General features: G+C 39.7%; 1 protein-coding gene across 1 annotated transcript in view; it reads right to left on the bottom strand.

Annotated features, from left to right (window-relative positions):
* Positions 1 to 5,695: 5,695 nt before the first annotated feature.
* Positions 5,696 to 12,841, bottom strand: part of Col28a1 (collagen type XXVIII alpha 1 chain) — a 164,140-nt gene continuing 156,994 nt past the window's right edge. Inside the window, exons 34-35 of the mRNA XM_028869847.2 lie at positions 9,243 to 9,432; positions 5,696 to 7,827 (exon numbers count right to left, since the gene is read on the bottom strand). Of these exons, the coding sequence (XP_028725680.1) occupies positions 7,655 to 7,827; positions 9,243 to 9,432 (363 nt within the window). The 3' untranslated portion in view covers positions 5,696 to 7,654. The remainder of the gene's footprint in view (positions 7,828 to 9,242; positions 9,433 to 12,841) is intronic.

Below are 12,841 nucleotides of genomic sequence, written 5' to 3'. Positions count from 1 at the left end.
CCAGGGAAAGGAGGTGATAAAATAAGAGAAATAACTCTGAGGCACTTAAAAACAATAAGGTAGTTCTTAACCTATGGATAAGGGATGGATTCCATGATGTGAAAGGGGGGATAGGTCATGTCCTGAAAAGGGAAAGATGGAAGGAGGAAAGAAGAGACTGGAGTGTTGGGGAATACTGTTTTAAGGTATGTTACTTTGTTTATGTTGCACTTGTTTAACTCTGTGAGCTGTGTGACTGTGCCTGTCTAAAACACCTGGCAGGCAGAGAGAATATATAGAAAGAAAAATCTGGGAGAAAGAAAAAAGGAGTAGCTAGAGAAGGAGGAGGACCAAGGGGCCAGCCACCTAGCTACATAGCTACACAGCCAGACATGGAGTAAGAAGGAAAGAAAAGGTATAGAGGAATAAAGAGAAAAGCCCCAAGGCCAAAGATAGATGGAGTAATCTAAAGTTAAGAAAAGCTGGCTAGAAACAAGCCAAGCTAAGGCAGGACATTTATAATTAAGAATAAGCCTCCATGTGTGCTTTATCTGGGAGCTGTGTGGTGGGCCCCCTCAAAGAGCAAAAGCAACCAACAACACTGAAGAGTTGGAAGATACCAAAGGAGAACCACATGATACTCTTAAAAGGTAGCAACTAGTCAAACAGAACAAAAATGAAAAGTACATGTAAGGATACAGAGGGAGATGAACTGAACATATAAACAGTAGTGTGTGCTTGAAGAACTTTAAATACTATGCTAAAATGTTCATCCTACATTTTGAAGAAAATGGAGAGCCAGCAAAATGCTTTAAGGAGGAAAATGACTAGATTCAAGTCACTGTACCTGCACAGCACTTAGTGACTCCAGATTCCAAGTAGATGCTAAGATTGGAAGTGGGGAGGCCAAATCTGAAGTCAGGAGCAATGGTAGACCCAGGGTAGAGAGGAAGAGCTAAGCCAAACTAGATCTCTTGAGCAATGAGTTACGAGACATGAGGAACAAAGAATCTGGGATGTTTCTCAAGGACAAGATGAGGTCACTAGCCTAAGTACTGTGCCATTCACATAGGAATGGACTACTGAGGGATTTCTTGTTTGTCATTTCTGGGGATTGGGGCACAAAGCAAATGTAATAGGTTTTGTCCTAAGTTCTAACATGGGAAAAACAAGGATAGTATCCCAACATTTGGAGAAATACCATTTAAATTGATTTTTTGCATTTTTCAGTTTTTTATGATAGTAAAACAGTAATAAACAGCACCAGAAAGTCTATACTAATGCCAAATATTTATTTCTTATAAAGATGAGATGAAACAATTACATAACGGAGAGTTGGTTTTGTTTCCCTGTGCAGACATGTTCTGGCTTTTGTTATCTCTGCTTTTTAAATAGCTGAAGGCAACTCTGAGTGGTGATTTATTCATAATAGGATCAGCTTGAGAAAAATGCCAAGTTGCAGACACTGGCAAACCATAGAGCTCCTCATTAATATGCAAGAGAAGAAAATGGCCAAGTGATAAATTTAACATAGCACTAAACTAACAATATGTCAAGGAGGAAATAACTGGAGAATTACATTAGTATTTAAAACAGAATGTCAGGAAACTATGAATGTGGCACATAAGGCCAAATTTGAAGGATGATGAAAATAAAATGGAAGTCTCTGGTCCATTTTAGAGGGAACAGGAAAAGAAGACTTTGCAACCCACAATTCCCATTTAATCCTTCAGAGTTCCCTTCTAAGGCTGTGCTTGTGATTGCTTGGCATGAGCGAGCCCTGAGTTCAACACCCAGCACTGGAAAGCAAGCAAACAGAGAAAAAAAACAAAAAAACAAAAAACAAAACAAAACAAAAAAAACCAACCCTTTCTTATCATGGTGCAATCTCTGCGTTTGCTTATACAGTGGAGGGGAATTTTTCTGGTGGCCATTTGGGAGCCCAAAGGAACATATTTAGAACAAAGAACCTAACTTGCTCCTGTCCCATTCTAGGTACCCAGAAAATCTTCAGAAACTGAGGGCAAGCTCAGAATTACAGAAGAGAACTGGGGAAGAGCCATTGAGACAGGAGATGTGTCTGGCTTGACCAGAATGAAAGAGGGGATAGCTTGCCTGCCTTAAGATAATAACAAGATCACAGTGATGGTGCTACAGGTCAGAAGAGGAGTATGCGACAGTCGAATCCAGGGAGGCAGCAGGTCCAGTGGAATGTGAGGAGTGGGCTGCTTCAGAAGGACATGGTGTCCTATCAGAAACCTGATACCATCCGTTCTTCACAGTGTTTTGTCTAAAGCTTAGCACACTAGAGAGACATGGGATCGAAGGATTTTTGATTAATCTAAGAGCTCTTATTTCTGAACCTAATTTAAACAACGCTTAAACATTACTAATTTTTTGAGCCCAGGGTAATTTTAAATGAATTAATTTAAGGCGTTTCCCCCAGGATGACAAATCTATGTTAAATGATAAGAAATGATGAGTGCTTTTAAAATGCAAATTAGTCTAATATTTTTAAAAATTGAAAAATGAAATGCTAGGAACTTATGTGTGAAATAAGAGTTAGGACTGTTCTAGTTTTAACAGTCACACACATTTCTGGGCTATTCTGGGTATCTTATTTTAGTGACATTTCATTTAAAGATACCATAAGGAGGGGGAAAATCTTTACATTGCTGTTACTGAACATGCTGGATTAAAGATTTGTAAGGGAAAGGGCACAGTGAGTCAAACATCTAACATCCCAGGGCAACTGGACTCTCTCTTAAGAGCATCCGGGTGGTGGTTCTCAGCAAGGGTCCTCGGCAGGATCACCTGTGTCCTTCTGCTTCTTTACCAAGTTCCTGCCCTCCAGCTCCTTCTGAGACTCAATTCTGTGTCTTTCCTTATGTTTATCGTATTTGAATTCCTAGATTTCTTTTAAAATTGTTTATTTATAGGATCTCTGGGTTTTTCAGAGAGATGAAAAAAATCTGTTACAGTTGCAAATGTTTTTCCTTCATTCTCCCATATTACTTATTTCTGTGTTCAAGATAAAGAATGAAGTCAAGAAACCTAATTGTCATCTCATAAATTTAACATGAAATTTGTAACAAGTTTTTCTCTGTCTCACCACCCATCTCTCAAATAATGACAAGAAGACTTCTTATTAATTATGAAAGCTCAGCCTATAGCTTAGGCTTGTTGATAACTACTTCTTATAACTTAAATTAACCCATTTATATTAATCTTTCCTTCAGCACGTTCTGCTTCCTCCATGTCTGGCTGGCGACTCCACCTTTCTTCTTCCCAGAGTTCTCTCTCTGCCCAGAAGTCCCGCCTATACCTCCCACCTAGCTGTTGGCTGTTTATTATTTATTACACCAGTTACAGCAACACATTTTCATGCAGTGAACAAATATCCCAAAACAGGAATTCCCATACCTAAGGAGTGTTTTGTGTGGTTAGTGAAGCAGAAGTTTCCACTAAATAGCCAGCATGATAGAAATGATGGTGTAAGATGTTAGCTGATGAGAAATGCTCTCATCAAGTGTGTGGTGTTTGTGTGTGAAAATGAAGTGATGAACCATCACCCTCTTTTCCAGAATCAATTATCAGATCGTTTATTTTCTTTGATCCAAAAAATCTATCTAGACAACAAGCCCTGTGGCTTTTCCTTCAGTTGCTAATGATGGAGGGGGAGGCTTTTTACTGTCAAAATGGATCTGAGAAGGATAGTTTTCACATTGGTATATTCTCTGTTAAAAATCATCTGACTTTTTCATGATCTTTTTCTATTCCTCTCTCAATTATCATTTTTAAAAAGACTTTTATAAAAATGAATTTAATTTGCTTTTAAATTCACTGAATTCTTCTAGCTTGTAAGGAATGAAAGGCCCATGGAGGAATGGTGTACGATGCCCCTGCTCCTGAACAGCTCAGACAGTAGAGGAGAGAGGCAGTATGGCACAGAGCAGAATGGACTCAGACATGCCCACTCCTTTATCATTAGAACACCTGAATGCCATTTCATTTGGCAGAAGACACTTGGAAGATGTCCTTAGAGGGCATGTATGTCATTTCATTTGGCAGAAGAGACGGTAGATATGACCGAGGTGAAGGACCTTGTGGTAAGAAGATGACTTTGGATCATTCAAATGGACACTATCTGACTACAGACCTTCAAAAACAATTACTGGTTCTTAGTCAACTATCCAGAAAGATGGCAGCTTGGGAGAGAGATCACCGATGCTGCTGATTTTAAAAACAGAGGAAGGAGCCAGATGTGGTAGTACACAACTGTAATCCCAACACTGGGAAGGCTGAGGCAGGAGGATCACTATGAGTTTTAGGCTACCTTGGGCTATGTAGTAAGTCCCTATCTTGGCTGGAATCAAAACCCCACAAAGTAAAATGAAAAATGAAAAGAAAGGAAAACAGAGTAATGGAGTCTCATATGCATGCCTTCCATCCCACACTCAGAAGGGGAAGCCGGATAGCACAAAGGGTGGGCTACAGAGTATGATCTTGTCTTAATAAACAGAAGGGGGGAGGGGGAGAGAGGGAGAGAAGGAGGTAGACAGACAGACAGACAGACAGACAGAGACAGAGACACAATGGGACCCTTGCCAAGGAATGTAAGTGACCTTTCCATGTTGGAAAAGAGAAAAGGATTCTCCCTAAACACATTAAACATACTAGTTTTAGTCCACGAGACTTCCAATCCATGCAACCATACATTAACACATTTTTTTTTTTTTTGCTGTTATTTAAGCCACTAAACCTGTGGTCATTTGTTACAGTAGCAAGAAGCAGATGTGCCCCATAAGATGCCAAGTAGTTGAGCTTGTGGTCACTGTGGAAAAGGAGAAGACAGAAGGCAGGGGTGTGGGTCTTCAGTGCTGGGCAACAGTGACAGGATTGAGAAGACAGTGCTAAAGAGTGGTTTTTGGGGTGGTCCTTAAAGTCATAGGACTTAGTCCGGAAGTAGGGAAAGGAAGAAACCCAAGTCAACACACAACATGTTTGCATTTCAGCTTTCTGTGGGAGCAAAGTTATGAAAAACTTGAAAAGGGAATATAAATACTTTTGTTCCTGTCAAAATTGCAACGAGACACTCTGAAATCCTTCGACTTTTCCAGCAACATATGGTGACTAATAAACACTTTATAATGCATTGCTAGACTTTCAGAAGACAAGAAAATGCCCCAAGCCCTTAATTCCACCACAAATAAAAGAATAAAAATGTGATAGAGCTCAGACCTTCATTTAAGGCCAGCTAAAGAGGATGAAGGACGAAAACTGACGCTACTCTGAAACCGCCCAAGTGCTAGAGGAAGGTAAGGAATCAATCTCCAGGCACAGGGGTGGGAAAGTAGGTGCTGCCAGCACTTGATGATTTCTGGTCCTGGGAAGTCTTGCCCCCAGGAAAGATGGCTGAGAAGCTGAGCAGTGCAAATGTAGACTGGAAAACTTCACTGCATTAAAAATTAAAACAGAAGATGGGCAGTGGTGGTGCACGCCTCTAATCCCAGCACTCTGGAGGCAGAAGCAGACAGATCTCTGTGAATTCAAAGCCAGCCCAGTCTACAAGCACTAGTTCCAGGACAGCCAGGGCTATACAGAGAAACCTTATCTAAAAATGGAAAAAAAGAAAAAGAAAAAAAGAAATTAAAACAGAAAACAATGCCAAAAAAAAATGAAAGAGAGGAGGAAGAGGGAGAGGAAGACAGGGAGAAATGAGGGTGGGTTATAAACATGATAGCAATATAAACACCAAGCAAAATAGAACTCAAAATATATAAGGACTCCAAGAACTCAATAAAGAAAACAGTACAATTGAATAAAAAGTCTTATAAACAGGCATCTCACAGAGCAGGAACACAGATGGTAATGAAGCTGGCTAGGATGTTCCCAGAGAACTTCACATTAAAACAAGATACCACGTTACAGTCATCTGAGCAAAGGGAAGAAATCTGCTAACACTAAGTGTCAAATGACAGTGTATTTGACATGCAAACAACCCACAACTGGTGGGAACTTACAATAAACGGGTTCACTTTGGGGAGGAAATTGGCATGATGTATACTAGTTTTAAATATATACATCTCAGAAATTCCAGTTAGGGTATCTACCCCTTGAGAAACTGGAATTTGTGTTTCCAGGGTCACAAATATGAAAACATCCTCAGTAATGCTGGTAGAATAGTGAAAAAATAAAATAGAAACAGCTCAATTGATCATAGCCAAAGTGGTGATTAGATATTATATATTCCCACAAATATTACACAAGTATGACATTCATACAAATGTATGCATATGAATAACTGTCATCTAGCAAATCACAGAGAAGTACATATTTCAGTAAAAGTTGTCTAAGACTCCAACATTTAAGTAATAAATTATTTGGGAATATATTTATATAGATAAAATATGGCTTGATTATTCAGCTAAATTAAAATATTAAGTTGTAGAAGGCTAGAATAGAGCATCATTTTTAAACATCTATAATCTATGCAGGACTAACTATATGTTATTTAGGCATCCATAGAGATAAGAGTAGTTTTACATGTAAAATTACATAGAAAAGTCAACAGTGAAACAAGTTTGGAGTAGATGATCCCTGGCATAGAAAGGTAGAGCGTGAGGGGCATTGGAACTTCGACAGAGTCATGCTTTGGTCTAATCTGTAGGTGATATGGTTACTGCCTGACTCATCCTCTTTTAAAACTGACACACATGCGGTATGTGTTCTCTTTTAATAAAAATATTACATAATGCAATTTTAATTATACCACAAAACCCCCGGTAATGTTATCTTGATCAGGATGGCTATCCTTCCATTTCCTTAGTTTGGAGCTTTTTGGTGTCCAACTTGAAGGAGAGTGACAGGCTGAGAAGGAGAAAGCATGTTGTAGATGATGTGTTAAAATGCTGTCTCAGAACTCGCAGCCTTCCCACACGTGGTGTGACAAAATTATTACAAAATGGTGGAACGAATTCTCATTCCCTCACCATAAAATCAAGTCTCACTCATGTATTTTTTAAAGGAAAGTATAAAACCTGTTTCATTTTAATACATAGTTTAACCATGCAAAGGGCTTTGATACCAAGGAGGGATGAGAAGTGTCCATTTGTCTATAATTAGTGAATTTATTTCAGACTTATTTTTCTGTGCTATCACTTTGGGCTAATTTCTTCACTGCCCTCACCATCCTCTGCCACTCTCCCAGTGCTCACAGGCCAACATTCTTACTTTCAACTTTCCAACCAACTTTCAAACCAAAGTCCTTCCCATCACAGACAATTCTCCACTGACTGGCTCTTGAGAGTGGGGGGCACAGGCAGGGTGGGGTTTGATCTGACATCATATGTATAATAGAATGATCGGGAATCAGGGCCATACTGCAGGCTGTGAAGCAGATAAAGCCTGTGTTCTAAAGTCACCCAGCTGAGTCCAAATCCCTAGCACTTCCACCCTTCCGCTAGGTGACAGCTGACAAGCCACTGAAATCACGAGAGTCTTCGCTTTCTCACCAGGGTAGGCAGTTAGTAAAACTATGTCCTATATAATACGATGTAAGTGGTGGTTGTGAGGATTCCACACGTTTATGAACTATCAGTACTTAGAGTATGCTCTAATGTGGTGCACTGTTTGTGTTAGGCTCTTTCTGAACCTCCAATGGAAGCAGGTTAATTCATGGTTTAATGCAGGTTTCTCGGCATTCCTTTTCGCTGTGGAACCTGTTTCCTGAGCCGTTGCAGCCACTGAACCAAAAGCGAGCACAGGAGTTGACCTGTTTGTCATAATACCATCGAACTACATAGTCACCACAGTTTCCAGGTTTCAGAGCTTCCTCACATCTTGGATCTAGAGAGAAAAGGGGATGGAGGTTATTAGGAGTTTTTCTTTCTCTGAAGACATCAGGGAAAAAAACAAAAGCTTTATGAAGTAAAAACATAATTTTTTATGCATAGGAACAGACCAATTGAGAAAACATGATTTTAAGTTATTGAAAGGAGGGTTCTATATTACACTCACTACCTGAAACTCTACCATGGTGATCCATTCCTTCAACATAAAGTCTTTCATTTTTATGAAACCCCATTAAATTGCACATTTCCAAGAAGGCATAAGTGAGAATCCATTTACTAACACCTCTGGGGAATTTTCTGACAGGAAAAGATAGGATTATATTTTTGAAAAATTGTCTCACAAGGTAGCCCAGGCTGGCTTCGAACTTGTAATGTTCCACCCTCCACCTCCTGAGGACTGGTATTACAAGGATGTGCTACTGTGCCCAGCCCAGGACTTCTGTATTTAATTTAAATAAAACATAAGCACCCAAGGGCGGTTTTGATATTGCAGTTGTCTGTTTAAAGGACAACTGTTACAGGCCCCAAGAAGACAGGGCATGACCCTCTAATGTCAGTTACTGTGGACTTCAGAAGGGCACCCCTATAGGAAAGTCAAAACAATAAGGTCACATGCCGCTAATTTAATCAGAGCCTCCGACTCATTGACCAACAATGCAGAGTGCCTTGATTCTTATTTTCTACCTGAAAATAATCTTACCCAAGGTAAGAAAAGCCAGACAAACAGAAACCAGCTGCCCAAGACCATCTTGGAGATGCTTCCTGCATCACCAGCTTCGTCTCTATAGCAAAGTCAGTCTTCCCTTCGACTCCATTAATCATTCCCTCACGTTTGGAGCGTGTCTGGATTTGTTTGCCAAAACTGATCTCTAAATCTACTTCTGCTATGAAGACTCCTTAGGCCTAATATAAAAGAAGAGATTTACTCGACCCCCTACCTCAAGAACTAAATAACTTATATCGTGCAACCTGTTTTCAAGTTCTTCTAAGCTTCTGTTGGACTTGGGTATTGTTGCTTTTTTTGTATGTTGCAAAACATATGCAGTGACGCATATCTCCGTACATATACTAACTTGGAAAACATGTTGCTGGATCAGAATCTGAGTTATACAATCAAAAGGGTCAAAACTCCAAATATCTGCATTTGAGAAGAACACAGAGCCAGTGAGGCTATGGCAAACAGGAAAACAATCACCTCTGAAACATTCAGAATAAAACCTGTGCCATAACATTTCCAGACTGACATTTACTCTCTGGGCAGCTGCCCCTCAAGTTCCATAGGACTCAGCCAAAGCCAGCTTTGTCTCCCCGATTAAGTTATAGCACTTCCTCGGAGGAAATTCTAGAGACCACGCTGGTGTGATTCCCTCACAATGGGGATACAGCAGCTGTGTGACAGATGTCTCTTACCTCTGTGCAGTGATTTTTCTGACTGTAAAATCAAATTGGGATTTCGAGTTCTGGTTTCTGTTTCCTCAGGGCTGCTGAGCAATGGTTCAGGTGTACTGGTGGCCTCAGGCGGACTCAGGACAGCCAAGTGACCAGCCTCAGTCAACATGGTAGGTTCAATCTCTTCATTCTGGCCTCTAGAGACATTAACCTACACACACACACACACACACACACACACACACACACACACACGCACACATCACATATACACACCACATTCATATAACACACATATACAAACATCACATATACATATCACATTCATATAACACATACACATCACACATACCACAAAACACACACATATACCAAACACACACAAACATCATATATACATGCCACATTCATATAACACACACACACACACAAGAAAGAAGGAAAAAAACATAATTTTTTGTTTCTGATAATGTCAACTCAACAAGGCTAACCGATTTCTTGGAAAAATAAAGATTTTTTTTTTTTTTTTTTTTTTTTTTTTTTGTCTAATACTATTTCAAGTAAAGCTCACAAAATCGTGCCCCGGCCCTGACTAGAGAAAGATTGGCTTTCCTGCTACTTAGTGTGGGTTCTAGTGTGTACACACTCATTGTCTGTATCTGGGCTCAAACGGTCTTCTGCTGAGAACTTCCATGGAGAATTGCATGCAGGGCATGAAATATGTAAAATTGAAAAGAGATGGTCTTCACTCTTCTTTTGGTTGTTGCTATGAATAAAAAAATTCAACACTAATTTAGCATTATCTGGTCTTTTTTACTCCATTTCCTAACCCTAGAACTCTTACTGAGATATTCCAAAATATCTACCCATAACTCAATGAATCTTGAGTCAAAGACTTGGGACAAGAGAGGACAACACAATTTAAATGAAAGCTGCCCCCCCCCCACGTCCCATTTGATGATTGCTCAGTCCCAGCTGAAAATCCTGTGCCTTCTCCTGCTATTTATCGCCAGAGCCCAGCTGATGTCCAGTGCTGTAGGATGCTTAGCTTCTAAGGATTCTGAGAAGCACTTCATCTCTAAGACACCCAAGACCATAACTACAAAAGCAAATTGTTTACACCCAAACTTTCAAGTTTCATCTCAATTTATGATATATAATGAAATAGGGAAATTACTTTGCTTAAGAAAAAGTCAAAAGTCGTTTTCTTGACCATCATCAAGAGCTAGGCAAGTCACTTGTAGGAATAATTGTAAGTGGGTTTTTTTGTTTGTTTTTTGTTTTTGTTTTTCTTTCTTGGAACTTAGCTACATGGAATGGAATCAGTCACTCAAACTCAGTCCTAGCCCAGTGTGGTTCTTCTTACAAGGTGCCTCAATCTCCTCCTTTTTGTTGATTTCAGTAAGCAAATCTACGGACTAAATAAAGGAGTTTTTCTGATGATTTTTTAAACCAGGGATCCCAGCAGACAGTGAGCGGAACTAGCTGTCATTCGTAGATGTCCTCCGTTATCTACTGTTTTACAGCATTCGATTCTCTACACACATGCATGCAAACACACGCACACATACTCACATACCCTCTTCAGTGAGCCCACTTTAACCTGATTACTTATGTGTGTGTGTCTCTTAGTATCTTCAAATAGAACATTTTCAGGCTGGAAGGAAATGGTTCAGTCCCCTGTTCTCCAACAGGAAGGGAGAAAGGCTCTGACCCACAAAGAAACACTGTTCTCTTCCTTCCCATCGCCACTTTAAATGACACTGTACCAAAAGAAAAGCCTCTGGGAGCAGTCTACAATGGGAAACAGAGGGTCTCTGAGGGGAGTGTCCCGTGCTCTGGGCAGCAAGGATTCAACCTTCCTAATGCTGTGATCTTTTAATATAGTTCCTCATATTGTGGTGACCCCAAACATAAAATTATTTTCATTGCCTCATAACTGTTATTAATTGTAATGTAAATATCTGATCCACATGATATCTGATATTTGACCTCTAAAGGGGTCGTGACCCACAGGTTGAGAATAACTGCCTTAAAGGCATTCCTTCTGCTTTTGAATCTTTACAGAGCTCAAGTCCTGGAGCCTGAGAAGTTCCTCTTTTTCTCTATGTAGAAATGCCTATTTGCTTCCTAAATCACATGATCATTTCGGAATTTCCACAACTGTAACATTATACCATGTTTCAGAATAAACACAATTAACTTCCTTCTATAAATGAAAATAATTTCATCAATCTTCTGGCTCAGTCAAGTTGGAGACTATTAAACAAATGTGTAATTGTTGTTGTTGGCAATTTAAAATTTTTCTTCCTTCTTACAAAAGCAAACATGCTTGCTGAAAGGAATTTTAGGAAATAATGGACAAGCAAAAAGAACGAAATAGAAATCAGAAGCAATTCTACTCACAGATAATTACTGTTGATATAGTTTCCCTACTCTAATTTTTTTCCTATGTGAATATAGTTTTAACAACAAAAAATGCAGGCTGGGACTGGAACTTGATTTTTCATTTGTGTGTAACAGGACAGCCACTGTCTGAAAGTGAATTAGGAAGCTTAAACCTAATTCACCACAACCAGGTAGCTTAAGCCTACCCACCACTCTGTCCATTTCTGCTCTATCACACTGTTCAAAAGCAAGTGTAGAGCTGGAGACTTGGCTCAGTGGTTAAAAGCACTTGCAGAGGACCTGGGTTCAATTCCCAGCACCCACATGGCAGCTCACAGCCATCTACAACTCCAGTCACATGGAGATCCACTATCTTCTTCTGACCTCCAAGGGTTCCAGGCACTCAACTACCGGCAAAACACTCATACACATAAAACAATAAAATAAATAATTCTAAGTGGGTTTTTTTTGTTGTTGTTTTTAAAAAACAAGTACACTGACTGCTTTGTTCAGACTTAGCATTTCCCAGCATGGTAGGTCAATGGTAGGTGTTGGTAATACAGCCAATACCTTCAAAGGCGTCTGTCTGGCTTTACTGGATTCCTCCTAAATGAACTATCCCAGGTGGTAACTCTTCTTGGAGGTCCATTAGCAGTTACTACACAGTGAAAGTGATTCACATTCCAAGGTTTCTAGACTGCCTTGAGCTGCCCTTCCCTGGAATGACCAGGGCTTTCACAGATGTAGAATGCTAGACTAAAGTCTCCCACATTTTGATTGTCATTCATCAGGAAGTAACACAAGGAAACTTAGAAGTCTTTTTTTCCAAATAGGACATACATGAAATAGATACATCTCCATATTAGAAATAATAAAATGGAAAAAACATAGAATTTGGAGTTGAAGAAATAAAGTATATATCTTCAGCACTAAGAACACACACCAAGTGTTCTGACTCCGTGTCTGCAGTATTTCTTCTAGGTCAGTTCTCAGTATCCAGTTGCCTTGTTTTCTATTCTGGAGGACAGAACACCTCACACTCAAGGGGTAATAAGCCATCAGCAACAGTCAGTGCTTCCCCAGCAACTTCACAGTCTAATAATTCGCTGTTCCATAGGTTTTGCTGAGATTTGGACTTTCTTGCCACAATGAGAGGATTAATTTTATTTTATAAACAAGTAAATTGGGATTTGGCCAATGTAAGCACATCTGGCCGGCATCAGAGAAACTAA

Source organism: Peromyscus leucopus, chromosome 3 (genome assembly GCF_004664715.2).
Source record: "Peromyscus leucopus breed LL Stock chromosome 3, UCI_PerLeu_2.1, whole genome shotgun sequence".
Classification (NCBI taxonomy): domain Eukaryota; kingdom Metazoa; phylum Chordata; class Mammalia; order Rodentia; family Cricetidae; genus Peromyscus; species Peromyscus leucopus.
The sequence above is the reverse complement of the archived record's forward strand: the minus strand, read 5'-3'. Positions and strand labels throughout refer to the sequence as shown.